The following is a 27,812-nucleotide window of genomic DNA, read 5'->3' as shown; positions in this document are numbered from 1 at the left end:
TGATGTGGGGCTCGATCTGAGGACCCTGGGATCATGACCTGGGCTGAAGGCAGACGCTTAATGGTACTGAGCCACCCAGGCACCCCATTCAATCCTTTTTCTGTCATCCAATAACTTTCCTTCTAGCTTTGAGTACTTCAGAGTTGAGAAGTCTTCTATGTTTTCATTTGAATTGTTGATTAAAATTATGAAACAGTAGAGGACACCCCCTACAATTAACATCAGCCTATTCAAATGCAACTTCGTGGGCACACTTACCTGGTTGTGAATCTGCCTAACATTGCTACATTCCAGCCCACGATGCCACACAATTTTGTCACCTCTTCACAAGATTCTCTTGACAAACTTGGCCTTGCTGGAATTCAGATGCTCTGGGGAAATGCTAGATGTTGCTGTCCCTGTCTTCTCCTAGGGATAGCTTTCTGCCAGCACTTCTTCCTCTTGTCTTCCCATATGTGACCAAATTAGGTTTGACACTGAAGTTTAAGTTGGCTTAATTACAGAATTTTCTTTTTATCTCAGTTTTACACCCCCATCCTGGATTATTTTATTAATCATTGCAACATGATGCTATTATACATATGTAGAAATGAACACCCAGAGAAGTTAAGATGTTTGCTGTAGGTTAGTGAATAAATCTGGAGGGCAACCAGCTATGGCACACAGCTGCATTCTGTTGTAGAAGTACACTGCAGAAGGCAGCCCATGCTCCAAGCTGCCAAATGGATCTACAAATGATTTCAGCTACAACTTCATGGCTATTTAATTTATAGATAACATTAACATAATTATTTTTCCTATTTCTTAATTTAATTCTTGACTAGTTAATATAGTCACATGGTTCAAACTTTTTAAAGTAGAAACACATATGCACATGTTTAGTAAAAACTTACTATCCTTTCTCTCAATCTTCTCAATCTCCCATAGCCCCATCCAATCCCCACTCACAAAAAGTTGATTGCTGCCATTAGTTTATTGAATAGCTTCCAGTATTTTTTCCTGTATATACTACTAAATATAAACATATATTTTTATCCCTTCCCTTTTTAATACTATACACATTCCTCTGAACCTCGTCTCTTTTTCCTTCACAGCATATTTTGGAGATCTTTTTGATCAACAGAAGATTGCTTCCTCATTCCTTTTTACAGCTACAAGATACTCTATTATATGAATATATGCCATAATTTATTTGAGCAGTCCTCTAATTTCAAAGTTTTCGGTCTCTTGCTATTACAACAATGCTGCAATGAACAATCTCATGCAGGTCATTTTACATATAAATCTATAGGAAAAATTCCCAGAAGTGTAATTACTGGGTCATAATGCATAGGCATTTATAATTTTCATAGATGCTGTCAGATTGCCCCCCATAGGGCTTGTGTCACTTTGCACTTCCACCCTCAGTGAGAGTTCATATTTTCTGTCTTCCTCAATCAAGTGTATCATCTATTTTTTTTTTTTTGCCAGTTTTCTGGGTAAGAAAAAAATGGTACCATGGCCTGGTTTTAATCAGTATCTTTCTCATTTATGAATGAGTTTGGTCATCTTTTCACCTTTAAGAAACAATTTATATTTATTTTTCTTATCAATTTAACACCTATCTCATTTTCATCTCAACACTGGGAAACAAGTTAGTTTTTCAAATGGCCCACTATGCAGATAAGGAAACAGAGGTCCAAACAGCTCACAGTAGTTGGTCTCAGTGCCACTGCTGCGTCCCCTCTAGAAGGGGACTAACCCATCTGTTAAAAATCACTGGGCATACATAGGTCTATTCCAGGACCTCTGGCAGTGGGAGTCCTTGTTTCTAAGCATAGCTCACAGTTCCTCTAGATGTTGACAGCAACATGTTTCCATAAATCTTTTCACTGGAGTACATACCCAAAGTCACATGATCCCCTGGAGGGTGTTAGCAGAAGGTTGCTGAATAAGGAAAGGAAGCTCAGAGCAGAATCAGCTTCTCAAACAAAGGAGAGGTAAGCTTGAGGCCAGGCCATGAGTTGATCCCTACATTGCTGGTTGGATGAGGAGCAAGCACATAAAACATTAATACTTTTTTTAGGAGTGTGTAAGGTGGCTCAGTTGGTTAAGTGTCTAAATCTTGATTTTGGCTCAGGTCATGATCTCCATGTTGTGAGATAAGTCTCCATCCTGGGCACGGAGACTACTTAAGATTCTCTCTCTCCCTCTCCCTCTGATCTTTCCTCATACCCACACTACCCCACCCATGTGTGTGCACATGCCCTCTCTCCTTAAGAAAAAAATAAGGGGCGCCTGGGTAGTTCAGTCATTAAGCATCTGCTTTTGGCTCAGGTCATGATCCTGGGATCCTGGGATCAAGCCCCACACCAGGCTCCCTGATCGGTGGGAAGACTGCTTCTCCCTCTCCCACACCCCCTGCTTTTGTTCCCTCTCTCACCGTGTCTCTCTCCATGTCCAATAAATAAATAAAATCTTTTTTAAAAAAAGAAAGGAAAAAAAATAAGTAAAATAAAAATAAAATGGTATGACCTTTTTTGATGATTTTCTTCATATATCTTATGGCCTGACCCCTAATGTTTTGTACTATACTAAACAGTCTCACCCTGATTTTTTAACTGCTTCCTCACATCTCATTGTCATTTTGTATGGTTCTGTCATCTCTCTGACCTCATTTCTGCCACTCTGCCCCTCACTCACTCCACAATAGTCATGCCATTCTGTTCAGTGGCCCTCGATACCCCAGACATTCTCCCTTCTCTGAGTCCTAGCACTTATTCTTTCTTCTGCTCCCAAAACTCTCCCCCCGCCATATATGCATTGCTCACTTTTTTACTTCATTCAAGTCTCATCTCAAATGTCACCTCCCTAGAGAAGCTGTCCCTTACCACCCCATCTAAAATAACACCCCCTTTAGTCTCTATCCTGTTTCCCTCACTTCTTTTTCTTCATATGATGTTCTTTTCTATATTACTTTGTTTTGTTGTGATTTCCACCATTAGAATATAAGTTCCACAAGAGCAGAGACTATTTCTATCTTGCCCACCACTGTATTCTCAGAACATAAGAAGAACAAGCACAGAGAATGCCCTCAATACATGTTTGTTGAATGAATGAATTAATGTCTTAACTAGCATTGCATCAACATACTACCTTTTGTAAAACAAATATTGAAAAGGGTACTATCTTCAGGTAATGTGTTCAGGGAGAGTAACTACTTCCAAGATATGCTACTGAAGGAACATGGCAACTCCCCTTGTAGCTGTGAGTCCTAACAAGCCCTGAAAATTTGGTGCCTGACTGGCTAACTGGCTAAGGATGCCTTCAAGTTGTACTGGCCAGTGAGTAGGAATTGGCCCATAGAGGAAGACTGCTTTAAGTTTTTCCAGGCAAAACAGCCATGAAATCTGCTCATGCCAGCAGTATTCCTCCAGGCTCACTTTCACCCCAATTACAACAAATGGGACATCTCAACCCACCTCCCTCCCTGTGCCCTGCACAATTCAGGAGTGAGCCACATGACTTTTGCCCTTTGCATTTATTTTTGCTGGGGTATCCCTGGCAAACCAAAGCTCAGAGTTTAGGGGCTCACGATTTGTCTCATCTCCTAGGGGGCCATTGCTCACTGCCTGTCTCCCTCCCAACAGGCTCTAACACTCAGCATGAGCTGGCAGGCACTGACAATTTAGGCTGCTATAACTTCACTTCCCTATAGGGAACTTCAGAGTTAGGAATTATTAAAAGACTCTCTCTTGTTCAGACAATTTCCCTATAGTCTTGTTTCCCCTGAAAGTTGGTGTGATAACTGGGATTGCCCTGCCAGAGCCTTGGAGGGTTGATTAAATTTCCCTCCTTCCTCCCACATTGATATGTTTTCTGTCATTACCTGCTGTCTAAAAGACAGCCTTGCCCCCCCTCCTCTCTCCTTACCTGATATCCTCTCACTGTGAGAACTGAACTATCCCAGGCAAAGAGAGAACTAATTGGTATTCTGATCCTCCTCTCCAGCTTTCAATCCTCTCCTTCTTCAGTTTCCCCATGGTGTTTTATTAATCCCTCATTGTAGCACCAATTTCCTTAATCTTTGTGTTCCAACATACTACTGTGTATAAGTCTGTTTCCCCAGCTGGAGGACAGGAGCTGTACCCCTAGAAGTACCTAGCATGATGATTGGCATGTAGTAATTGCTCAGCAAATGTTGTTTGCCTGGCAACAGCTGGGCAGACATTAAATGAGAGCCCCTTTGTGTTGTGCTCTGAATTCTCCTCTGCTTCTCAGTCTCAGCAAACTAGAGCATAAGGAAACTCTGAGAGGTTTTGGATATGTCTTTTTGCCTTGCTTGTGGTGATTGTATCATGGGTGTTTGTATATATCTAAGCCCATTAAATTGTATATATTAAATATGTGCCATTCTTTGTTTATCAATTATACCTCAATAAAGCTGTTTTTAAAAAGTCTTTGCAAAATGTGATGTCAAGTCATCTCTTATTTCCATCTCAATGGCCCTTTTCTTTCTTCCTCTTTTCTTTTGGTTGTGTGCATGTATCAGGCCAATTAGTAGTGTCTTCAGACTTCTGGAACCTCGATTGGTCATCAGCCTGTTCATGTCCCCTTCTCATCTTCATCAACTCCAAAAGCGGCGATCACCAAGGGATCGTCTTCCTCCGAAAATTCAAGCAGTACCTTAACCCGTCTCAAGTTTTTGACCTGTCGAAGGGTGGACCTGAAGCCGGGTAAGCATGGGCTAAGGGATACAGTTGAGTATATAGAAGGAACTCTTCGTACTATACATTTTAGAGTAAAGGTTTCTGGAATCAGTTCTAGTACCTGGGCACAATCAAGTCAGGATGCAAACACATAAATTCAGAGCATTTGGGGTTTGCTAGTTGGAGGATTTTTAGCCCTCTCCCAGAAATCCCTTCAAGCTCATGTTCTGCTCTCAGATTCATTCCACCTTTCCTGGTTGGAAGAAGTCTAACTGTGTCTCCTGACCTCAGGGGAAGAGGCAAATGGGTATTGCTGTTCACCTTTCCTGTCCTCATTCTTTCCTGGGACCAAATAGATATATCTCCACTATAGACCTGTTTTACTTATGGACTATCTGGCTGTTCAGCTCTGGTTTCTGTGAAGTCACTGTCCACTGTACAAGGCTTCTTGGGCCTCAGCAAGTGGGTTTGGCTAGGTTACGAGTAGCTTCTAGAGCAAGGGTTGGCATAGAAGAGGGTGGGCTGAAGCAAGGCCTCATCTCCAGGACTGCCTATGGGAGCATTGCCTGTGATGTTAGGTACACAGAAAGATAGGAGCTAAGTGAAAGAAGGTGGATAGACTGTTAGCAGGATGCAGAAGCAGTAGTCCTTAGCTCCCAGCACAGTATAGAAAAGAGTTGTAAAACCTAGTAGTTCATGAAATGACTCCTGTTCCCCTCTTTCTTTCAGGCTATGCATGTTCAAGAATTTTTCTCGCTTTCGCATTGTGGTTTGTGGTGGAGATGGCAGTGTGAGCTGGGTCTTATCTCTGATTGACACCTTTGGATTACATGAAAAGGTGAGTTCTTGCTGACTCAGTTCAATCATTGCTAGAGAGACTGTGGGTATGGACCTGCTCATCCCAAAATGTCCTTAGTCTTCACTCTCCTTAACTATGCAGCACATGTTTTCCACTGGTTTCATAGTCAACCTGACAGGGAGATTCTCACTCTAAGCTTCCTCACCTAAACCATTTTCTGTGGGAAGGAGAAATGAGGGAGTTAGCAGAAAGAATGAGCAGTGCTTTATGCCCCAGGCCCCCAAGTAAATATTTGAAGGAAAGGAGAGCAAGCAAAAAGAAGTGGCTTCAGGCCACATTCAGCCTCCAATTTCCTTCCCCTCTTGAGGCCACCAGTTTCCTTTCCTGAGTCTCAAAAGTAGCAGAAACTTTCCTCTCACTTTCCTCCCTCACCCTAGATAGCTCCCTGTTCTTCTGACTTTAGTAGCTTTGTCTCCCGAGGCACCTTATCTTCTTGGCCAAGGCTTGATAGAAATTTGTGGCTATATTTCTCTTTCATAAGCATGGCTATAAATATTGGCATATTCTAACTTTTCCCTGCACTGAGTACGTTCTGTATTGCCAAGAGTGGTGCCAAACTTTTCAGGAAAAAATTCACTTAGCATCAATATCTCCCTATTACACTTCCTAACATCAGAAGTCTCTTATTGCCACTGGTTTTTAGACCACTATCTTTCCCAAGGAGCACCTTCTGGGTTCTTTTATGGGTGGATCATGATAGAATTGACTGAAAATGGTTCCTGGTTTTGTTCTTGTAGTGTCAGTTGGCAGTCATCCCACTTGGAACTGGCAATGATCTGGCCCGTGTCCTAGGCTGGGGTGCATTCTGGAACAAAAACAAGTCACCTATTACCATACTCAACAGAGTGGAGCAGGCTAGTGTGAGGATTCTAGACAGGTGAGTGGCTGAATGATCAGGTCATTGTGCCTGTTCCAGTCCCCTATCAGTTACTCTCATTTACATCATCTCAATCATGAATATTCTAACCTCCCTCACAGAGCCTCATTCTTTTCTGGCTTCAGTGCAGGGCAGTTTTGGGTGGCCTTGTCTATTAGGAAGTCAGGATCTACCATGATTCTTTTAGACATCACTGAAGCCCCTGTTCAAACTTAAAAGATCCTAAATCAGGAGCCCCACAGGTAAATTTTAAGAGTTCTATAAACCTCCTTCAAATTGCATAGCTAATTATCTATGTAAGCATATTTTTCCCCCTTGGGAATGTTTCTATCTTTCTATTCTATTCCAGAATAGTATAGAAACCATTCTATAGCTTCATCAGCTTTTCAAAGAAACTCAAAAAACTTAGGGTTCAGAAATAATTGGCTTAGATTGTCTCTGCTTTAGAGAAGAATGAGTATTGCCATCCTATCTCCTGAAAAGAGATAGGGTCAATGCTGGGTCATAGTATTTAATTTATGGCTGTCCATAAGGATATTCTGGGAAGCTTTTTCAAGATACCAAGCTGAAGCCACCACAAAGACTCTTATTCAGTATGTCTTGGGTAGGACACTGGCATATTTATGTTACAAAAGCACCTAAAGTGATCTTGATAGTTAACTCTCTGGTTGAGAAGCACTGTCCTCTGACCCTGTGATGAAATTCTTTCCATCACACTGGTCTTAAGAAGTATTGAGGCAGAGGCCCCACTTGTAGTATATTTGAGATCAGATGACCTGAGATAGTGTGGGCATCTCTACAACTCATCTTCCCTCACCACATAAACATTTTGACCTTTTTCTTGCTATGTGAAGCATTGATGACAGCCTGTGACAAAACAGAGCCCTAAATATCTGTCTGTCCTTGACCTTCATTTCAGATGGAGTGTGATGATCCGTGAGACTCCAAGACAAACCCCATTGCTAAGAGGACAGGTTGAAATGGATGTACCCCGATTTGAGGTAACTACTGCCCAGCTGTAATTCAAGCCAACACCTTTATTACATAGTGAAATAAAAGGCAAAACCCAGAGAGAAGATTTTGTATTGTCCATGGACTCAATGAGCATAAGATCATTGAAGACCAGAGACATGTCAATAAGCAGCTTTTACTAGGAATGGTGTTAGACACTGGGGATATAATTCATTCAGCCATTTACTTATTCATTCATTCAAATTATGTATGAAAATACTTCTGGATTACCTACTATATGTGAGACACTGTTCTAGGAGCTGTTCTTATGTACTAGTAGGTAAAAAAGAATGACACAGTTCATGCTGTCATGGAGTTCGTAGTAATAGAAACAATAGTTTTAATAAAGTAGTATGAGTGTTAGTATATGAGGAAGTAGAAAGTGGTGTGAACACCCAGCAGGTGTACCAAGTCCAATCTGGGGGAAATCAAGGAAAGATTCTCAGAAACACCATTTCAGAAAAGATTGAAGGACCAGAGGGAGTTAATCAGGATATTAAGAAAGAGGATGCCTGTTCCAGACAGATTGAATAGTGTGTGTTGTTCCAAAGGCAAGACGGAGCATAGAATATTCACAGAACAGAATGGAATATTCACATACATTTATTAATGGCTAAAGCATTGGGGTCAGGGAGGAGAAATGCAGAGAGAATGACTAAAGATGAGGCTGGAAAAGCAATCAGGGCCCAGGCCAGGAAGAACCCAGTAACCCATGGTAGGAAGTTTGGGCTTTTGCCCTAAAGAGAATTATAGGATTTTTTTCCTTATATTATTATGAGAATTTTCAAACATACTAGCTTCTTGAATTCAATAGTAGAATTAGTTAGGACTCTAGCCTATAGGATGTAACTCTCAAAGACATAAAAAAGCTTATTTCAATATAAATTACATTTTTAAGATTTTATTTGTTTATTTGACAGAGAGAGACACGGCTAGAGAGGGAAAACAAGCAGGAGGAGTGGGAGAGGGAGAAGCAGTCTTCCCGCCTAGCAGGGAGCCTGGTGCGGGGCCTGATTCCAGAACCCTGGGATCATGACCTAAGCCAAAAGCAGATGTTTAACGACTGAGCCACCCAGGTGCCCCTATGAATGACATTTTATTGGCCATCTGCTATATATATATCATAGTACATATTATTAGGTACTATATTAAAGTTTGAGATATATAGTGCCAATAAGTATGCAAACCTACATATATAAAATGGTAGAATCTACCATTAAATTTCACTATACTTGCTTTATCACATATGTGTCCATATATCCATTCTGTTATCTAATAGATAGCATTCTGCTATCTACTAGAAGGGTTTTAAGTAGAATTCCATGGTACATGGAAAAACAATTGAAGGAATAAAGACTAGAGGCAAGGAGAAAAGAGAGGAGATGCTGCAATTATCTAGGCAAAAGATTATGGTGATTTGAACTGGTGAAGTGGTAACAGGGATAAGAAGTGGGCATGTTTAAGACATATAGGAGGAATAGAATCATCAGGACTTGGTACATATTTGAATGAAAGAGGTGATGGGAGAGGGAAGAGTAGCAGCTGTAGTTAAGAATACAGACTCGGGGCTCCTGGCTAGTTCAGTTGGTAGAGCATGTGACTCTCAATCTCAGGTCCATGAATTCAAATTCCACATTGGGCACGAAGCCGGGGGGGGGGGGGGGGAAGAACACTGACACAAGAGCCAGACTACCTGGAATCAAATACTGGCTCTGCCACTTATCAGCTTACCCCTTTCCTATGCCTCAGTTTGCTGTTCTGTGAAATGGGGTTATTACAAGAATTACATAAGAAAATATTTATATATAGCATAGAACAGAGCCTGGTACATTGTAAGTACTATATAAGAGAATGTTATTGTTATTACTAATATTATTATAATAAGAGGTAACACTCTGGCATTGGAAAGATGTAGGTTCAAATCCCAGATCTATTATTTACTAGCTATGCAATATGAGCTTGTTTGTTCATTTGAAATATGGAACAAAAATTTACCTCCATGAGTTTTTGAGAATTATTTAAATGACAGCAAACAATATACATCTCTTATTTTTAGAATGACCACAGATCTAAGATTATCTATGGGGTCCTTCAAAAAGAATTATTTGATTGTGATTATTTTCAGCGAGGCAGTTGAGTTGTTGGTAAAGAGTAAGAAATAATGAGATAAAGCTTGGCAGCAGACTATGTCTCAGTCCTGAGATTCAAGAGCTGAACACTCATTTCTCTCTAGGCTGCTGCCATCCAACATCTAGAATCCGCAACCACTGAGCTGAACAAAATCCTGAAGGCCAAGTACCCTACAGAGATGATCATCGCAACAAGGTCAGTCTTCCTTTGGCTTTCAAACTGGGGTGTTTTTATTCCCTTCATGGGCTGTTCCTCAGTCAGAGAAGGAGCTCATTTTGATAGGTTGGGGTACTGAGGCCAAGGAAAGTTATCAAATTTCTCCCAACTCAAACCACCTGAATGAAAAAATAGATGAGATTGAGGTGAGGGCTCCTGCCAGTCCAAAAAGACAGAATTACAAGCCAGAGATTTGGAAAAAGGGTTACAGAAGAGAAACAACATTCCACACTATTCAAGGGCATAACATAACTCCCTACAGTAGGAACACCTTGCTTTCCATCTGACACTGGGAAAGGTCTCTGTAGAATTGATGACAGCTGCTTTCTCATATCCTAAACAACACATTCTGCCCTTCCAAATATGTGGGTCATTCATTTCTCCTGGGACACTTTGGATGGTTCCTGATGAGTCTGCCACATTCTCCTTTGATAAATACTCCCCTCAGGGACAGTCCTCCCAAAGCCACTATGTTTGTACTAAATTATATGGGTGGGCCCTTGAACCATAGCCGATTTGACCCAGGTGAGAACCTGACCCAAGGTGGATCAACTGAATTTTCTTTTCTGGAAATTCTGAACTTAGGGCTAAGAAAATCTAATTAAACTCTCTTAGGTACTCATGTATTTGACCATATATACATGAAAAAATAGAAAAACAAAGGGAGAGGGGAGAGGAAGGAAAGGGAGAGATTACAGATCAGGAAAGAGAGACAAGGAAAGAGAAGGTGGAAGATGGACTTTATAAGACAGAAGGGCTCTGGACATTATGATCCATATCACATTGTCCCATATATCTTATCTTTGCAGATTCCTGTGTTCAGCAGTGGAAGATTTTGTGGTGGATATTGTAAAGGCTTGGAGTCAGATAAAACAGAACAATACAGCTATAGAATCTGTGATTTTGAAAGTAAGTTTCCATTCCTTTTATCTTCCATGCTTTGTGGAGCCAGGGCCTCCTTTTTATCTTTTATTTTTTAATTTATTATTGTTGTTCCATTAAAATTAACATACACTATTATGTTAGTTTCAGGTGTACTATATAGTGATTCAACTATTCTGTACATTACTCAGTGCTCATCATGATAAGTGTACTCTTAATCTCGTTGACACCTATTTCATCCATCCTCCAACAACCTCCCCTCTGGTAACCATCAGTTTGTTCTCTACACTTGGGAGTCTGTTTTTTGGTTTCTTTTTTCTTTCTTCTTTTGTTTTGTTTCTTAAATTCCAAATAAGAATGAAATCACTTGGTATTTGTCTTTCTCTGACTGACTTATTAGCTTAGTATTGTGCCCTATAGATCCATCCATATTGTTGTAAATGGCAAGACGTCATTATTTTTTATGGATGAGTAATATTCCATTGTATGTATATAACACATCTCTTTATCCACTTATCCATGGATGGACACGTGGCTGTTGTAAATAATGCTGCAATAAACATAAGGGTGCATGTATCTTTTAAAATTAGTATTTTCATTTTCTTTGGGTAAATAACCAGTAGTGGAATTACTGGATCCTATGTTAATTCTATTTTAATTTTTTGAGGAACCTCCATACTGTTTTCCAGAGTGGTTACAACAGTTTGCATTCCCAGTAACACTGTAAGAGGGTTCCCCTTTCCCCACATCCTCGCCAATACTTGTTGTTTATTGTGTTGTTCATTTTAGCCAGTCTGACAGGTGTGAGTTGATAGCTTGTTGTGGTTTTGACTTGTATTTCCCTGATGATGAGTGATGTTGAGCATCTTTTAAAGTGTCTGTTGGCCATCTGGATGTCTTCCTTGGAGAAGTGTCTGTTCATGTCTTCTGGCCATTTTTTAATTGGATTATTGGTGTTTTAGGTCTTGAGTTGTGTCAATTCTTTATATATTTTAGATACTAACCCTCTGTCAGACATGTCATTTGCAAATATCTTCTCCCATTCCATAGGTAACCTTATAGTTTTGTTGATTATTTCCTTCACTGTGCAGAGCTTTCTATTTTGATGTAGTCCCAATATTTTATTTTTGTTTTTGTTTCCCTTGTCTGAGGGGACCTATCTAGAAAAAGTTACTACAACTGATGCCAGACAAGTTACTGCCTGTGCTTTCTTCTAGGATTTTATAATTTCATGTCTCACATTTAGGTCTTTCACCCATTTTCAATTTGTTTTTGTGTATGGCATAAGAAAGTGGTCCAGTTTCTTTCTTTTGCATGTTAATGTCCAGTTTTCCCAACACAATTTGTTGAAGAGACAATTTTTTCCCATTGGATAGTCGTTCCTGCTTTGTTGAAGATTAACTGACCATATAATTATGGGTTTACTTCTGGGTTTTCTATTCTGTTCCACTGATCTGTGTGTCTATTTTTGTGCCATTATCATACTGGTTTCTTTCTATTTTTATTTTATTTCTTTTCAGTGTTCCAAAATTCATTTTTTATGCAACACACCCAGTGCTCCATACAATACATGCCCTCCACAATACCTACCACCAGACACCCAACCTCCCACCCCCTCCCCTCCAAAACCCTCAGTTTGTTTCTCAGAGTCCACAGTCTCTCATGGTTTGTCTCCCGCTCCGATTTCCCCCAACTCACCTCTCTCCATCTCCCAATGTCCTCTGTGTTACTCCCTATGCTCCACAAGAAAGTGAAACCATATGATAATTGACTCTCTCTGCTTGACTTATTTCACTCAGCATAATCTCCTGCAATCCCCTCAATGTTGATACAAAAGTTGGGTATTTATCCTTTCTGATGGAGGCATAATATTCCATTGTATATATGGACCATTATCTTTTTTATCCATTTGTCTGTTGAAGGGCATCTTGGTTCTTTCCACAGTTTGGCAACTGTGGCCATTGCTGCTATGAACATTTGGGTACAGATGGCCCTTCTTTTCACTACATCTGTATCTTTGGGGTAAATCCCCAGTAGTGCATTTGTAGAGTCATACAGTAGCTCTATTTTTAATTTCTTAAGGAATCTCCACACTGTTTTCCAAAGTGGCTGCACCAACTTGCATTCCCACCAACAGTGTAAGAGGTTTCTCCTTTCTCCACATCCTCTCCAACACACATTGTTTACTATCTTGTTAATTTTGGCCATTCTAACTGGTGTAAGGTGGTTTCTCAATGTGGTTTTGATTTGAATCTCCCTGATTGCTAAGGGTGATGAACATTTTTTCATGTGTCCATTAGCCATTTGTATGTCTTCTTTGGAGAAGTGTCTGTTCATGTCGCCTGCCCATTTTTTGACATTATTATCTGTTTTGTGTGTGTGTTGAGTTTGAGGAGTTCCTTATAGATCTTGGATATTATACTGTTTTGATTACTACAGCTTTGTAATATAACTTGAAGTCCAGAATTATGGTACCTCTAGTTTTGCTTTCCTTTCTCAAGATTGCATTGACTATTCTGGGTCTTGTGTTTCCATACACATTTTAGGAGAATTTGTTCCAGTTCTGTGAAAAATACTGTTGATAACTTGACAGAGATTGCATTGATGTGTAGATTGCTTTGGGTAGTATAGACATTTTAACAATATTTGTTCTTCTAATGCATGAGCATGGACTATCTTTCCATCTCTTTGTGTCATCTTCAATTTCTTTCATCAATATTTTAGTTTTCAGAGTACAGGTCTTTCACTTCTGTGGTTACATTTATTCCTAAGTATCATATTATTTTGGGTGCAATTGTAAACAGGATTGATTCCTTAATTTCTCTTTCTGTCACTTCATTATTGGTGTATAGGAATGCAGCAGATTTCTATACATTGATTTTGTACCCTACAACTTTATTGAATTGGCTCACCAGTATTACCAGTTTTTGGGTGGAGTCATTCTGGTTTTCTATATATAGTATCATGTCAAATGCAAATAGTGAATGTTTGACTTCCTCTTAGCCCATTTGGATGCCTTTTATTTCTTTGTGTTGTCTGACTGCTGTGACTTGGACTTCCAGTACTATGTTGAATAACAGTGGTGAGAGTAGACACCCTTGTCTTGTTCCTGACCATGGAAAAGCTCCCAGTTTTTCCCTGTAAGAATGATGTTACCTGTGGGTTTTTTGATAAATGATCTTTATTATGTTGAGGTATCTTTGTGGGCTTATTTCTGGGCTCTGTCTATTGTTCTATTGATCTATGTGTTGATTTTTGTTCCAGTACCATACTGTTTTGATTACTACAGCTTTGTAGTACATCTTGAAATCTAGGATTGTAATACCTCCAGTTTTGTTCTTCTTCCTCAGGATTGCTTTGGCTATTTAGGGTCTTTTGTCATTCCATAAAAAGTTTATGATTACTGTTCTAGTTCTGTGAAAAATGCTGTTGGTAATTTGATATGTATTTCATTAAATGTGTATATTGCTTTGGGTAGTATGGACATTTTAACAATATTTGTTTTCCCAATCCATGAACATGGAATATCTTTCCATTTGTGTCATCTTTAATTTCATTCATCAGTGTTTTATAACATTCAGAGTACAGATCTTACACTGCCTCAGTTAAGTTTATTATTTTTGGTGAAATTGTAAATGGGATTGTTTTCTTAATTTCTCTTTCTGCTACTTCCTTACTAGTGCATAGACTGCTTTAGATTGATTTTGTATTCTGCAACTTTACTGAATTCATTTTTTTTTTTTGCCCTAGTAGTTTTTTGGTGGAGTCTTTTTAGGGTTCTCTATATACAGTATCATTTCATTTGCAGATAGTAAAAGTTTTACTTCTTCCTTAACGATTTGGATGCCTTTTATTTCTTTTTGTTGTCTGATTGCTGTGGCTAGGACTTCGAGTAGTATGCTGAATAATAATGGTGAGGGTGGGCATCCTTGTCTTGTTCCTAATCTTAGGGGAAAGCTCTGTTTTTTCACCATTTACTATGGCTGACTGTGGGCTTTTCATATATGGCCTTTATCATGTTGAGGTATTCCCTATAAAACTACTTTCTTAAGGGTTTTTATCATGAATGGATGTGTACTTTGTTAGATGCTTTTTCTATATCTGTTGAAATGATCACATGATTTTTATCCTTTCTATTGTTGATGTGGTGTGTAACACTGATTAATCACAAATATTGAATCACCCTTGCCTCTGAGGAATAAATCCTACTTGATAATGGTGAATGATTTTTTAATGTACTGTTCGGTTCAGTTTGCTAATATTTTGTTGAAGGTTTTTGCAGCTATGTTCTTAGAGATATTGGCCTATAGTTCCCCTTTTTTATATTGTGTTTATCTGGTTTTGTTATCAGATTAATGCTGGCTTCATAGAATGAATGTAGAAGCTTTCCCTCCTCTTATGTTTTTTGGAATAGTTGAGAATGGGTTTTAACTCTTCTGTAAATTTTCAGTAGAATTCATCTATGAAGCCAGCTGGTCCTGGTCTTTTGTTTGTTGGGGATTTCTTGATTGGTGATTCAATTTCATTGCTGGTAATCAGTCTGTTCAAATTTTTTATCTCTTCCTAGTTCAGTTAAGGAAGGTGATTTTTTTCCTAGGAATTTGTCCACTTATTCTAGGTTGTCCAATTGGTTGATGTATAATTTTTCATAATATTCTCTTGTAATCCTTTGTGTTTCTGCATCATCAGTTGTTATTTCTCTTATTTCTCTCTGATTTTGTTTATTCTTCTCTCTCTCTCTTTTGGTAAGTCTGGTTAAAGGTCTATCAATTTAGTTTGTCTTTGCAAAGAACCAGCTCCTGGTTTTATTGATCTATTCTATTGGTTGTTTAATTTCTATTTCACTTATTCTGCTCTCATTTTTATTATTTTCTTCCTCGTACTGTTGTTGGATTTGGTTTTTTTCTTTTTTCAATCTCCTTTAGATGTAAGGTTGGGTTTTTGATATTTTTGAGATTTGAGATTTTTCTTGCTTTTTGAGGTAGGCCTATATTGCTATAAACTTCCCTCTTCAAACAGCCTTTCCTATATCCCAAAGGTTCAGGATTTTGTGTGTTCATTTTCACTTGTCTCAATGTTTTGTTTTGTTTTATTTTTTTATGTCCCCCTGACCTATTCATTGTTTAGTAGCATGCTATTCAACCTCCTTGTATTTGTTTTCTTTCCTGATTTTGCCCAGTGGTTGATTTCTAGTTTCACAGCATTGTGTAAGAAAAGATGCATGATATGACTTCAGTCATCTTGATTTTGCTGAGACTTGTTTCATGGCCTAACATGTGATCTATCTGGAGAACATTCCAGATGCACTTGAAAAGAATGTCTATTCTACTGTTTTAGGATAGAATATTCTAAATATATCTGTTAGATCCATCTGGCCCAAATTTTCATTTAAGTCACTGTTTCCTTTTTGATCTCTTGGATGATTTATCCATTGATGTAAGTGAGCTGTTATAATACCAGCTATTATTTTATCATTATAAATTACTTCGTTTATTTTTTCATTTATTCACAATTTGTTTTTTCAAAGAGGTAAAGCATTTGGCTGTATGATACAGATACACCTTTATTTAAACCACTAAAAATGGTTTCTGTAATTTGCCACCAAATGTATTCCTTGCTGATTTACATAGTTTTCTTGTTTCTTTGTTTTTGCATTATAATTTTTTAATTCAATTAATTAACATATAATGTATTATTCATTTCAGAGGTGTAGGTCTGTGATTCATCAGTCTTATATAATACCCAGTGCCCTCCTTAATATCACATGCCCTCCTTTATGTCCATTTATCCCTCCTTAATGTCCATTTATCCCATAATGTCCAGTTATCCCATCCCTACATGCCCCTACCCTCCAGCAACCCTGTTTGTTTCCTATGATTAAGAGTCTCTTGGGGCGCCTGGGTGGCTCAGCGGGTTAAAGCCTCTGCCTTTGGCTCGGGTCATGATCCCAGGGTCCTGGGATCGAGCCCCTCATCGGGCTCTCTGCTCAGCAGGGAGCCTGCTTCCTCCTCTCTCTCTGCCTGCCTCTCTGCCTAATTGTGATCTCTGTCTGTCAAATAAATAAATAAAATCTTTTAAAAAAAAAGAGTCTCTTATGGTTCATCTCCCTCTCTGGTTTCATCTTGTTTTATTTTTTTCCTCTCATCCCCTATAATCCTGTTTTGTTTCTTAAATTCCACATACCAGTGAGATCATATGATAATTGTCTTTCTCTGATTGACTTATTTCACTTAGTATAATACCCCTTACTTTCATCCACATCATTGCAAATGACAAGATTTAGTTTTTTGATGGCTGCTTAATATTCCTGTGTGTGTGTGTGTGTGTGTGTGTGCATGTGCACACATGTGCACATGCGTATGTTATACCAGATCTTTATCCATTCATCTGTCGATAGACATCTGGGCTTTTTCTGTAGTTTGGCTATTGTGGACATTGCTGCTATAAACATCGGGGTGCAGGTGTCCCTCCACATCACTACATTTGTATCTTTGGGGTAAATGCATAGCAGTGCAATTGCTGGGTCATAGGGAAGCTCTATATTCAGCTTTCTGAGGAACCTCCATACTGTTTTCCAGAGTGGCTGCACAAGCTTGCATCCCCACCAGCAGTATAAGAGGGTTTTCCTTTCTCCACATCCTCACCAACATTTGTTGTTTCATGATTTGTTAATTTTAGCCATTCTGACTTGTGTGAGGTGGTATCTCATTGGGCTTTTGATTTGTATTTCACTGATATCATGTGATGTGGAACATTTTTTCATGTGTCTGTTGACCATTTGTAGGTCTTCTTTGGAGAAATGTCTGTTCATGTCTTCTGCCCATCCATTTTTTGACTGGATTATTTGGTTTTTGGGTGTGGAGTTTCATAAGTTATTTATAGATCTTGGATACTTGCCCTTTATCTGATATGTAATTTGCAAATATCTTCTCTCATTCTGTCAGTTGTCTTTTGGTTTTGCTGTGCAAAAACTTTTCATCTTGATGAAGTCCCAATAGTTCATTTTTACCTTTATTTTCCTTATCTTTGGAGACGTGTCTAGCAAGAAGTTGCTACAGCTGAGGTCAAAGGGTTGCTCCTTGTGTTTTCCTCCAGGATTTTGATGGATTCCTGTCTCATATTTAAGTCTTTCACCCATTTTGAGTTTATTTTTGTGTATAGTGAAAGGAAATGGACGTTTCATTCTTCTGCATGTTGCTGTCCACTTTTCCCAACACCATTTGTTAAAGAGACTGCTTTTTCCCACTGAATATCCTTTCCTGATTTGTTGAAGATTAGTTGACCATAGAGCTGAGGGTTCATTTCTGGATTCTCTATTCTGTTCCATTGATCTAAGTGTCTGTTTTTGTGCCAGTACCATACTGTCTTGATGATTACAACTTTGTAATAGAGGTTGAAGTCTAGAATTGTGATGCCACAAGTTTTGGTTTTCTTTTTCAACACTCCTTTAGCTATCCAGTGTCTTTTCTAGTTCCATGCAAATTTTAGCATTAAAATTTAGGTTCCAGTTCTGTGAACAAAGTTGATGGTATTTTGTAGGGATTGCATTGAATGTGTAGATTGCTTTAAGTGGCATAGACATTTTAACAATATTTATTCTTCTAATCCATGAACATGGAATATTTTCTATTTCTTTGCGTCTTCCTCAATTTCTTTCATGGTGTTCTATAGTTTTCTGAGAACAGATACTTTGCCTCTTTGGTTAGGTTTATTCCTAGGTATCTTATGGCTTTTTGTGCGACCATAAATGGGATTGATTCCTTGATTTCTTTTTCTTTTGCCTCATTGTAAGTATATAGAAATGCAACTGATTTCTGTGCATTGATGTTTATATCTTGCCAATTTGCTGAATTCTTGTATGATTTCTAGCAATTTGGGGGTGGAGTCTTGTGTTTTCCACATAGACTATCATGTCATCTGCAAAGAGTGAGAGTTTTACTTCTTCTTTGCCAATTCGGATGCCTTTATTTCTTTTTGTTGTCCAATTGCTGAGGCTGACTTCTAGTACTATGTTGAACAGCAGTGGTGATAATGGACATGTCTGCCATGTTCCTGACCTTAGAGGAAAAGCTCTCAGTTTTCCCCCCCATTGAAAATGATATTTGCTGTGGGCTTTCTGTAAATGGCTTTTATGATAACTCTATCCCTACATTGTGAAGAGTTTTAATCAAGAAAGGATGTTGCACTTTGTCAAATGCTTTTTCTACAGCTATTGAAAAGATCATATGGCTCTTGTCCTTTCTTTCAGTTATGTAGGATATCACATTGATTGATTTGCAGATGTTGAACCACCTTTGTAGCCCAGGAATAAATCCCAGATGGTCGTGGTGAATAATCCTTTTAATGTACTGTTGGCTTCTGTTGGCTAGTATTTTGGTGAGGATTTTTCCATCCATGTTCATCAGGGATATTGGTCTGTAATTCTTTTTTGGTAGGGTCTTTGATTTGGGGATCAAGGTAACACTAACATCATAGAAAGAGTTTGGAATTTTTTCTTCCATTCCTATTTTTTGAAATAGCTTCAGAAGAGTAGGTGTTAATTTTTCTTTGAATATTTGCTACAATTCCCCTTGGAAGCCATCCAGCCCTGGGCTCTTGTTTGTTGGGAGATTTTTGATTACTGCTTCAATTTCCTTGTTGGTTATAGGTCTGTTCAGCTTTCCTATTTCTTCCTGTTCCAGTCTTGGTAGTTTATAAGCTTCCAGGAATGTATCCATTTCTTCTAGTTTGCTTAATTTGTTGGCATATAGTTGCTAGTAATCATTTTTAAAAATTATTTCTATTTCCTTGGTGTTAGTCATGATCTCTGCCCTGTCATTCATGATTTTATTAATTTGGGTCCTTTCCCTTTTCTTTTGAATAAATCTGCCCAGTGGTTTATTGATCTTATTGATTCTATTAAAGAACCAGCTTCTAGGTTCATTGATCTGTTCTACTGTCCTTTTGGTTTCTATTTCATTGATTTCTGCCCTGATCTTTATTATTTCTCTTCTCCTGCTGGGTTTAGGCTTGTTTGTTCTTCTTTCTCAACGAGCTTTAGGTATAAGGTTAGGTTATGTAACCTATATGTAGTTATGTAGGAGACCTTTCCTGTTTCTTGAGAAAGTCTTGTATTGCTGTATACTTCCCTCTTAGGACCACTTTTGCTGCATCCCAATGATTTTGAGCAGTTGTGTTTTCATTTTCATTTGTTTCCATGAATTTTTTTAATTCTTTAATTTCCTGGTTGACCCATTCATTCTTTAGTAGGATACTCTTTAGCCTCCATTTATTTCTTTCCAAATTTCTTTTTGAGACTGAGTTCCAGTTTCAAAGCATTGTGGTCTGAAAATATGCAGGGAATGATCCCAGTCTTTTGGTACTAATTGAGACTTAATTTGAGACCCAGTATGTTATCTATTCTGGAGAATGTTCCATGTGCACTTGAGAATAATATGTGTTCTGTTGCTTTAAGATGGAGTGTTCTGGATAAGTGTGAAGTCCATCTGGTCCAGTGTGTCACTCAAAGCCCTTATTTCCTTCTTGATCTTCTGCTTAGATGACCTGTCCATTTTAGTGAGGGAGGGTGTTAAATTCCCCTACTATTATTGTATTATTATCAATGTGTTTCTTTAATTTTGTTATTAATTGTTTTATGTAAGTGCCTGCTCTCATGTTAAGGGCATAAATATTTATAATTGTTATATCTTCTTGTTGGATAGACTCTTACAATATAGTGTCCTCCCTCATCTCTTATTCTAGTCTTAGGCTAAAATCTAATTTGTCTGATACAAGTATTGGCACCCCAGCTTTCTTTTGTTGTCCATTAGCATGATAAATCATTTTATATTTAAAAGGACATCTGGAGGTGTCTTTGGGTCTAAATATGTCTAAGACAGCATATCAGTGTGTCTTGCTTTTATCCAATCTGATATCCTATGTCTTTTGATTGGGGCATTTAGCCCATTTACATTCAGAGTAACTACTGAAAGATAGGAATTTAATGTCATTGTATTACCTGTAAAGTGACTGTTACTGTATATTGTCTCTGTTCCTTTCTGGTCTATGTTACTTTAGGGCTCTCTCTTTGCTTAGAGGATCCCTTTTAACATATCTTATAGGGCTGGTTTAGTGATCACAAATTCTTTTAGTTTCTGTTTGTCCTAGAAGGGTTTTTTTTATCACTCCATCTTTTTTTTAATTACTATTTATTTCTTTTCAGTGTAACAGAATTCATTGTTTATGCACCACACCCAGTGCTCCAAGCAATCCGTGCCCTCTGTAATACCCACCACCTGGGTCCCCCAACCTCCCACCCCACGCCCCTTCAAAACCCTCAGATTGTTTTTCAGAGTCCATAGTCTCATGGTTCACCTCCCCTTCCAATTTCCCTCAACTTTCTTCTCTTCTCCATCTCCCTATGTCCTTCATGTTATTTGTTATGCTCCACAAATAAGTGAAGCCATATGATAATTGACTCTCTCTGCTTGACTTATTTCACTCAGCAAGATCTCTTCCAGTCCCATCCATGTTGATACAAAAGTTGAGTATTCATCCTTTCTGATGGAGGCATAATACTCCATAGTGTATATGGACCACATCTTCCTTATCCATTCATCCGTTGAAGGGCATCTTGGTTCTTTCCACAGTTTGGCAACCATGGCCACTGCTGCTATAATATCACTCCATCTTTTTTTAATGACATCCTAGCTGGATAAAGTATTCTTGGCTCCATATTTTTCTCATTTAGCACCCTGAATATACCATGCCAGTCCTTTCTGGCCTGCTAGGTCTCTGTGGATAAGTCTTCTGTCAATCTAATGTTTCTACCCTTGTAGGTTATAGACTTCTTGTCCTAGGCTGCTTTCAGAATTTCCTCTTTGTCTTTGAGATTTGCAAATTTCACTATTACATGTTGGGGTGTTGATCTATTTTTATTAATTTTGAGGGGAGTTCTCTGTGCCTTCTAGATTTTTATGCCTGTTTCCTTCCCCAAATTAGGGAGCTCTCCACTGTAATTTGCTCCAATATACCTTCTGCCCCCTCTCTCTATTCTCTTCTTTTGGGATCCCAATTATTCTAATATTGTTCTGCTTTATGGTATCACTTATCTCTCACAAAATCTCTCCTTGTGATCCAGTAGTTGTTTATCTCTCTTTTTCTCAGCGTTTTTATTCTCCATCATTTGGTCTTCTATATTACTAATTCTCTCTTCTGCCTCATTTATCCTAACAGGAAGAGCCTCCCTTTTTTATTGCATCTCATTAATAGTCTTTTTTATTTCAACTTGGTTAGATTTTAGTTCTTTTATTTCTCCAAAAATGGATTCTCTAGTGTCTTCTATACTTTCTTCAAGTATAGTTTCTTTATAATCATTATTCTGAACTCTTTCTTATGTCCATACTGATTAGGTCCCTGGCAGTCAGTACTGCCTCTTGTTCTCTTTTCTGAAGTGAGTTTTTCTGTCTTGTTATTCTTGTCCAGAGAATAGATAAACAGGAGAACAAAATACTAAAATGGGAGCAACAACCCCAGGGAAATGTACACTAAATGAATCAGAAGAAACCCAAAACTGGGGGAAAATTTTTTTTAAAAAGAGAGACTATAATCAAGTGAGTAGAATAGAGCAATACACTGGATTCTGTGCAGTGTAGAGAATACACTGGATTCTGTGCAGTGTAGAGAATACACTGGATTCTTTAGTTTGGTCCGTTTTAGAAAACTAGATCTCAAATTTGTAAAGAAAGAAAAACATATATGTAAAAGAATAAATTAAATACAATGAAAGGATAGAATGTAACTATAAAAGTGGAAATTAAAAGAAAAGAAAAAACAAAAGAGAAAAACAGCAACAAATAAAAAGAAGGAATATAAACAGGTGAACAGAACAGAGCAATACACTATCTACTGAGTGTATATTGGTCAGTTTGTTAGAAGAAAATATATCCCAAAATTGTAAGGAAATAAAAATGTATATATACAAAAATACAATTAAATACATTGAAAGGATAGGATGTAACTGTAAAGGTGAAATTAAAAAAAGACTTGAACAAAGCAAAAAAAAAAAGGAAGAAGGGAAAAAAAGAAAAAAGAGAATATGATTAGATAGGTGAATAGAACAGAACCATTCACTAGATTTTGGGTGTATTTCAGTCTATTAGAAGAAACTGCATCCCAAAATTATAAAGAAAAAAAACCTTACATATATATAAAAATAAGTTATACACAAACAATGAATCCTGGAACACTACATCAAAATCTAATGATGTACTGTATGGTGACTAACATAACATAATAAAAAAATTATTAAAAATAATTAAATAATAAATAAATAAATACAATGAAGGGATAAAATGTAACTGTAGGGGCGCCTGGGTGGCTCAGTGGGTTAAGCCTCTGCCTTTGGCTCAGGTCATGGTCTCAGGGTCCTGGGATCGAGCCCCACATCAGGCTCTCTGCTCAGCAGGGAGTCTGCTTCCCGCTCTCTCTCTGCCTGCTGCTCTGCCTACTTGTGATCTCTCTCTCTCTCCCTGTCAAATAAATAAATAAAATATTTTTAAAAAAACTGTAACTGTAAAAATGAAAATTTAAAAGGTTTTTTTAGAAAGAGTTAATAAAATAAATTGGTTGAAAAAAAGAAAGAAAAAATTTGGAGGAGATTATGCTGAGTGAAATAAGTCAAGCAGAGAAAGTCAATTATCATATGGTTTCACTTACTTGTGGAAACATAAGGAATAGCATGGAGAACATTAGGAGAAGGAAGGTAAAAATGAAGGGGGGGATTGGATGGGGAGATGAACTATAAGAGACTGTGGACTCTGAGAAACAAACTGAGGGTTTTAGAGGGGAGGGGTTGGGAGGATGGGTTGCCCTGGTGATGGGTATTAAAGAGGACACATATTGTGTAGAGCATTGGGTTTTATAAGTAAACAATGAATCTTGGAACACTACATCAAAAACTAATGACGTACTATATGATGACATAACAATAAAAAATAATAATATAAAAAATAATAAATAAAGATTTTTGTTCTGAAAAAACAAGTTCTAAAAAAAGAGAATTAAAGTTGAAAGATTACAGAACCATGAATTCTATGTGCTGTATTCCCTTAGGGCTGGAATTTTGCAGTTCTTGATTGGTAAACTTGGTCTTATCTGGATGATCTTGCTGATCTTCTGGGGGAGAAGCCTGTTGCATTGATTCTCAAGTGTCTTTGCCCTAGGCAGAATTGTACTGCCCTTGCTAGGGAACCAGGCTTTGTAATCTACTCTGGTTTGCTCTATGTGGTTTTGTTCCCTTAAGGCTTTCCATACAGCTTTAGAGGATGAGAATGAAAATGGCAAGCTCCCAATCTCCCACCCCTGAGCAGAAAGCTGGGGGCCCCACTCCTCAGTGAACCCCCAGAGAATAGCAGTCACTCTTGTCTCTCTCACCCAGCCTGTAACTGAGCATTTCTGTCTCAGGCACATGACACGTTTCAGGTCTCCAAAGCCTGCAGACTCCTGCAGTGTACTCCCATGCTGCTCTTCCAGGGGGAGGAAGTGGGGTGGTCTCACTGGCTCTGCAGTTTTTTGGACTCTTCTCCGATAGCAGTCAACCGATTGTGCTGTGGTTCCCGGTTTATGGCAACCCTGAGCTGAGAGCCCACTCCTGGGCTCACTCTTTGCAGCCAGCTTCCCTGCTCTGAGGCCTGGGAGCTCTGTCACACTCAAGCATTCCCAATCTTCCTGTGACTCCAAGGATCCTGAGACCACAATGTCCCAGCTAGAGTGTCGTGCCCCCCCCCACTTAGCCTGAGTGATGTCCCTCACTAGAGCCAACTTCTAAAAGTTCTGATTTATGTTCCACTGCTATATCACTTGCCAGTAGTTGGCTTATGGAGGCTCCCTCTCCCTGTAGCTTATCTTCCCATATATCACCTCAGATTCACTTTTCCACACTTCCTACTTTGCAAAAAGTGGTTGCTTTTCTATTTGTAGAGTTTCAGCTATTCTTTTCTTACATCTCTCGTGGAGTTTACAGGTGTTCAGAATGATTTGATAGCTATCTAGCTAAATCCCTGGGGCCAGATGAAATTAAAGTCTCCTACTTCTTTGCCATCTTGTAAATAAATCTTCCTTTATGTTTTTTAATAACTACTTTATGTATTTGGGTGCTCCCATGTTGGGTGCATAAATATTTACAATTGTTATATCTTCCTATTGGATTGTTCCTTTTATGATGATATAGTGTCTTTCTTTGACTCTTGTTAGAGTCCTTATTTTATTTATTTTGATTTTTACTTTTTAAAGATTTTATTTATTTATTTGATGGAGAGAGACCATGAGAGAGAGGGAACACAAGCAGGGGGAGTGGGACAGAGAGAAGCAGGTTTCTCGTTGGGCAGAGAGCCCAACGTGGGGCTCAGTTCCAGGACCCCAGGATCATGACCCGAGCCAAAGGCAGAATCTTAATGACTAAGCCACCCAGGCACCCAAGTCTTTGTTTTGAAAGTCTATTTTATCCAATACAAGAATTGCTACCCTGGCTTTCTTTTCATTCCTATTGACATGATAAATGGTTTTCTATCCCTTAACTTTCAATCTGCATGGGTCTATAGGTTTGAAATGAGTCTCTTGTATGCAGCATATAGGTGGGTCTTGCTTTTTTATCCACTCTGTCACCTTAAGCCCTTTGAATCCTTTACATTCAAAGTAATTATTGAAAGCTATGTACATGTTACCATTTTGTTACTCATTTTACAGTTGTTTTTGTACTTCTTCTCTGTTTCTTTCTTCTCTTGCTCTCTTCTTTCCTGGTTTGCTGGCTTTCTTTTGTGATATAATTGGATCCCTTTTTCTTTATTTTTTGCATATCCACTATCAGTTTTTTTTATAGTTTTTTTTATAATTTATTATTTTTTATTTTTTATAAACATATAATATATTTTTATCCCCAGGGGTACAGGTTTGTGAATTGCCAGGTTTACACACTTCACAGCACTCACCCCAACACATACCCTCCTCAATGTCCATAACCCCACCCCCTCTCCGAACCCCCCTCCCCCCAGCAACCCTCAGTTTGTTTTCTGAGATTATGAGTCACTTATGGTTTGTCTCCCTCCCAATCCCATCTTGTTTCATTTATTCTTCTCCTACCCCCTTAACCCCCCATGTTGCATCTCCACTTCCTCATATCAGGGAGATCATATGATAGTTGTCTTTCTCTGATTGACTTACTTCGCTAAGCATGATACCCTCTAGTTCCATCCACGTCATTGCAAATGGCAAGATTTCATTTCTTTTGATGGCTGCATAGTATTCCATTGTGTATATACACCACATCTTCTTTATCCATTCATCTGTTGATGGACATCTAGGTTCTTTCCATAGTTTGGCTATTGTAGACATTGCTGCTATAAACATTCGGGTTCACGTGCCCCTTCAGATCACTACGTTTGTATCTTTAGGGTAAATACCCAGTAGTGCAATTGCTGGGTCATAGGGTACCTCTATTTTCAACATTTTGAGGAACTTCCATGCTGTTTTCCAGAGTGGTTGCACCAGCTTGCATTCCCACCAACAATGTAGGAGGGTTCCCCTTTCTCCGCATCCTCGCCAGCATCTGTCATTTCTTGACTTGTTAATTTTAGCTATTCTGACTGGTGTGAGGTGGTATCTCATTGGGGTTTTGATTTGTATTTCCCTGATGCCGAGTGATATGGAGCACTTTTTCATGTGTCTGTAGGCCATCTGGACGTCTTCCTTGCAGAAATGTCTGTTCATGTCCTCTGCCCATTTCTTGATTGGATTATTTCTTCTTTGGGTGTTGAGTTTGCTAAGTTCTTTATAGATTTTGGACACTAGCCCTTTATCTGATATGTCATTTGCAAATATCTTCTCCCATTCCGTCAGTTGTCTTTTGGCTTTGTTAACTATTTCCTTTGATGTGCAAAAGCTTTTGATCTTGATGAGGTCGAAGAGGTTGCTGCCTGAGTTCTCCTCAAGGATTTTGATGGATTCCTTTCTCCCATTGAGGTCCTTCATCCGTTTTGAGTCTATTTTCGTGTGTGGTGTAGGGAAATGGTCCAGTTTCATTTTTCTGCATGTGGCTGTGAAATTTTCCCAACAAAATTTGTTGAAGAGGCTGTCTTTTTTCCACTGGACATGCTTTCCTGCTTTGTCGAAGATTAGTTGACCATAGAGTTGAGGGTCTATTTCTGAGCTCTCTATTCTGTTCCATTGATCTATGTGTCTGTTTTTGTGCCAGTATCATGCTGTCTTGATGATGACAGCTTCGTAATAGAGCCTGAAGTCCGGAATTGTGATGCCACCAACTTTGGCTTTCTTTTTCAATATTCCTTTGGCTATTTGAGGTCTTTTCTGGTTCCATATAAATTTTAGGATTATTTGTTCCATTTCTTTGAAAAAAAATGGATGGTATTTTGATAGGAATTGCATTAAATGTGTAGATTGCTTTAGGTAGCATAGACATTTTCACAATATTTATTCTTCCAATCCAGGAGCATGGAATATTTTTCCATTTCTTTGTGTCTTCCTCAATTTCTTTCATAAGTACTTTATAGTTTTCTGAGTATAGATTTTTAGCCTCTTTGGTTAGGTTTATTCCTAGGTATCTTATAGTTTTGGGTACAATTGTAAATGGGATGGACTCCTTAATTTCTCTTTCTTCTGTCTTGTTGTTGGTATAGAGAAATGCAACTGGTTTCTGTGCATTGATTTTATATCCTGACACTTTACTGAATTCCTGTACAAGTTCTAGTAGTTTTGGAGTGGAGTCTTTTCGGTTTTCCACATGTAGTATCATATCATCTGCAAAGAGTGATAGATTGACTTCTTCTTTGCCAATTTGGATGCCTTTAATTTCCTTTTGTTGTCTGATTGCTGAGGCTAGGACTTCTAGTACTATGTTGAATAGCAGTGGTGATAATCGACATCCCTGCCATGTTCCTGACCTTAGCGGAAAAGCTCTCAGTTTTTCTCAATTGAGAATGATATTTACGGTGGGTTTTTCATAGATGGCTTTGATAATATTGAGGTATGTGCCCTCTATCACTACACTTTGAAGAGTTTTGATCAGGAAGGGATGCTGTACTTTGCCAAATGCTTTTGCAGCATCTATTGAGAGTATCATATGGTTCTTGTTCTTTCTTTTATTAATGTGTTGTAT

The 27,812-nt window shown here is 38.4% G+C and overlaps 1 protein-coding gene across 1 annotated transcript in view; it reads left to right on the top strand.

The window, feature by feature from the left end:
- The window catches only part of DGKK (diacylglycerol kinase kappa), a 152,182-nt gene that overhangs the window by 106,307 nt on the left and 18,063 nt on the right, over nucleotides 1-27,812 (top strand). Inside the window, exons 9-14 of the mRNA XM_032842987.1 lie at nucleotides 4,532-4,715; nucleotides 5,418-5,526; nucleotides 6,285-6,424; nucleotides 7,344-7,425; nucleotides 9,669-9,760; nucleotides 10,591-10,723. Of these exons, the coding sequence (XP_032698878.1) occupies nucleotides 4,532-4,715; nucleotides 5,418-5,526; nucleotides 6,285-6,424; nucleotides 7,344-7,425; nucleotides 9,669-9,760; nucleotides 10,591-10,723 (740 nt within the window). The remainder of the gene's footprint in view (nucleotides 1-4,531; nucleotides 4,716-5,417; nucleotides 5,527-6,284; nucleotides 6,425-7,343; nucleotides 7,426-9,668; nucleotides 9,761-10,590; nucleotides 10,724-27,812) is intronic.

The sequence above is a fragment of the Lontra canadensis genome, unplaced genomic scaffold, assembly GCF_010015895.1.
Source record: "Lontra canadensis isolate GAN:19392208 unplaced genomic scaffold, GSC_riverotter_1.0 scaffold134, whole genome shotgun sequence".
NCBI lineage: Eukaryota > Metazoa > Chordata > Mammalia > Carnivora > Mustelidae > Lontra > Lontra canadensis.
The sequence above is the reverse complement of the archived record's forward strand: the minus strand, read 5'-3'. Positions and strand labels throughout refer to the sequence as shown.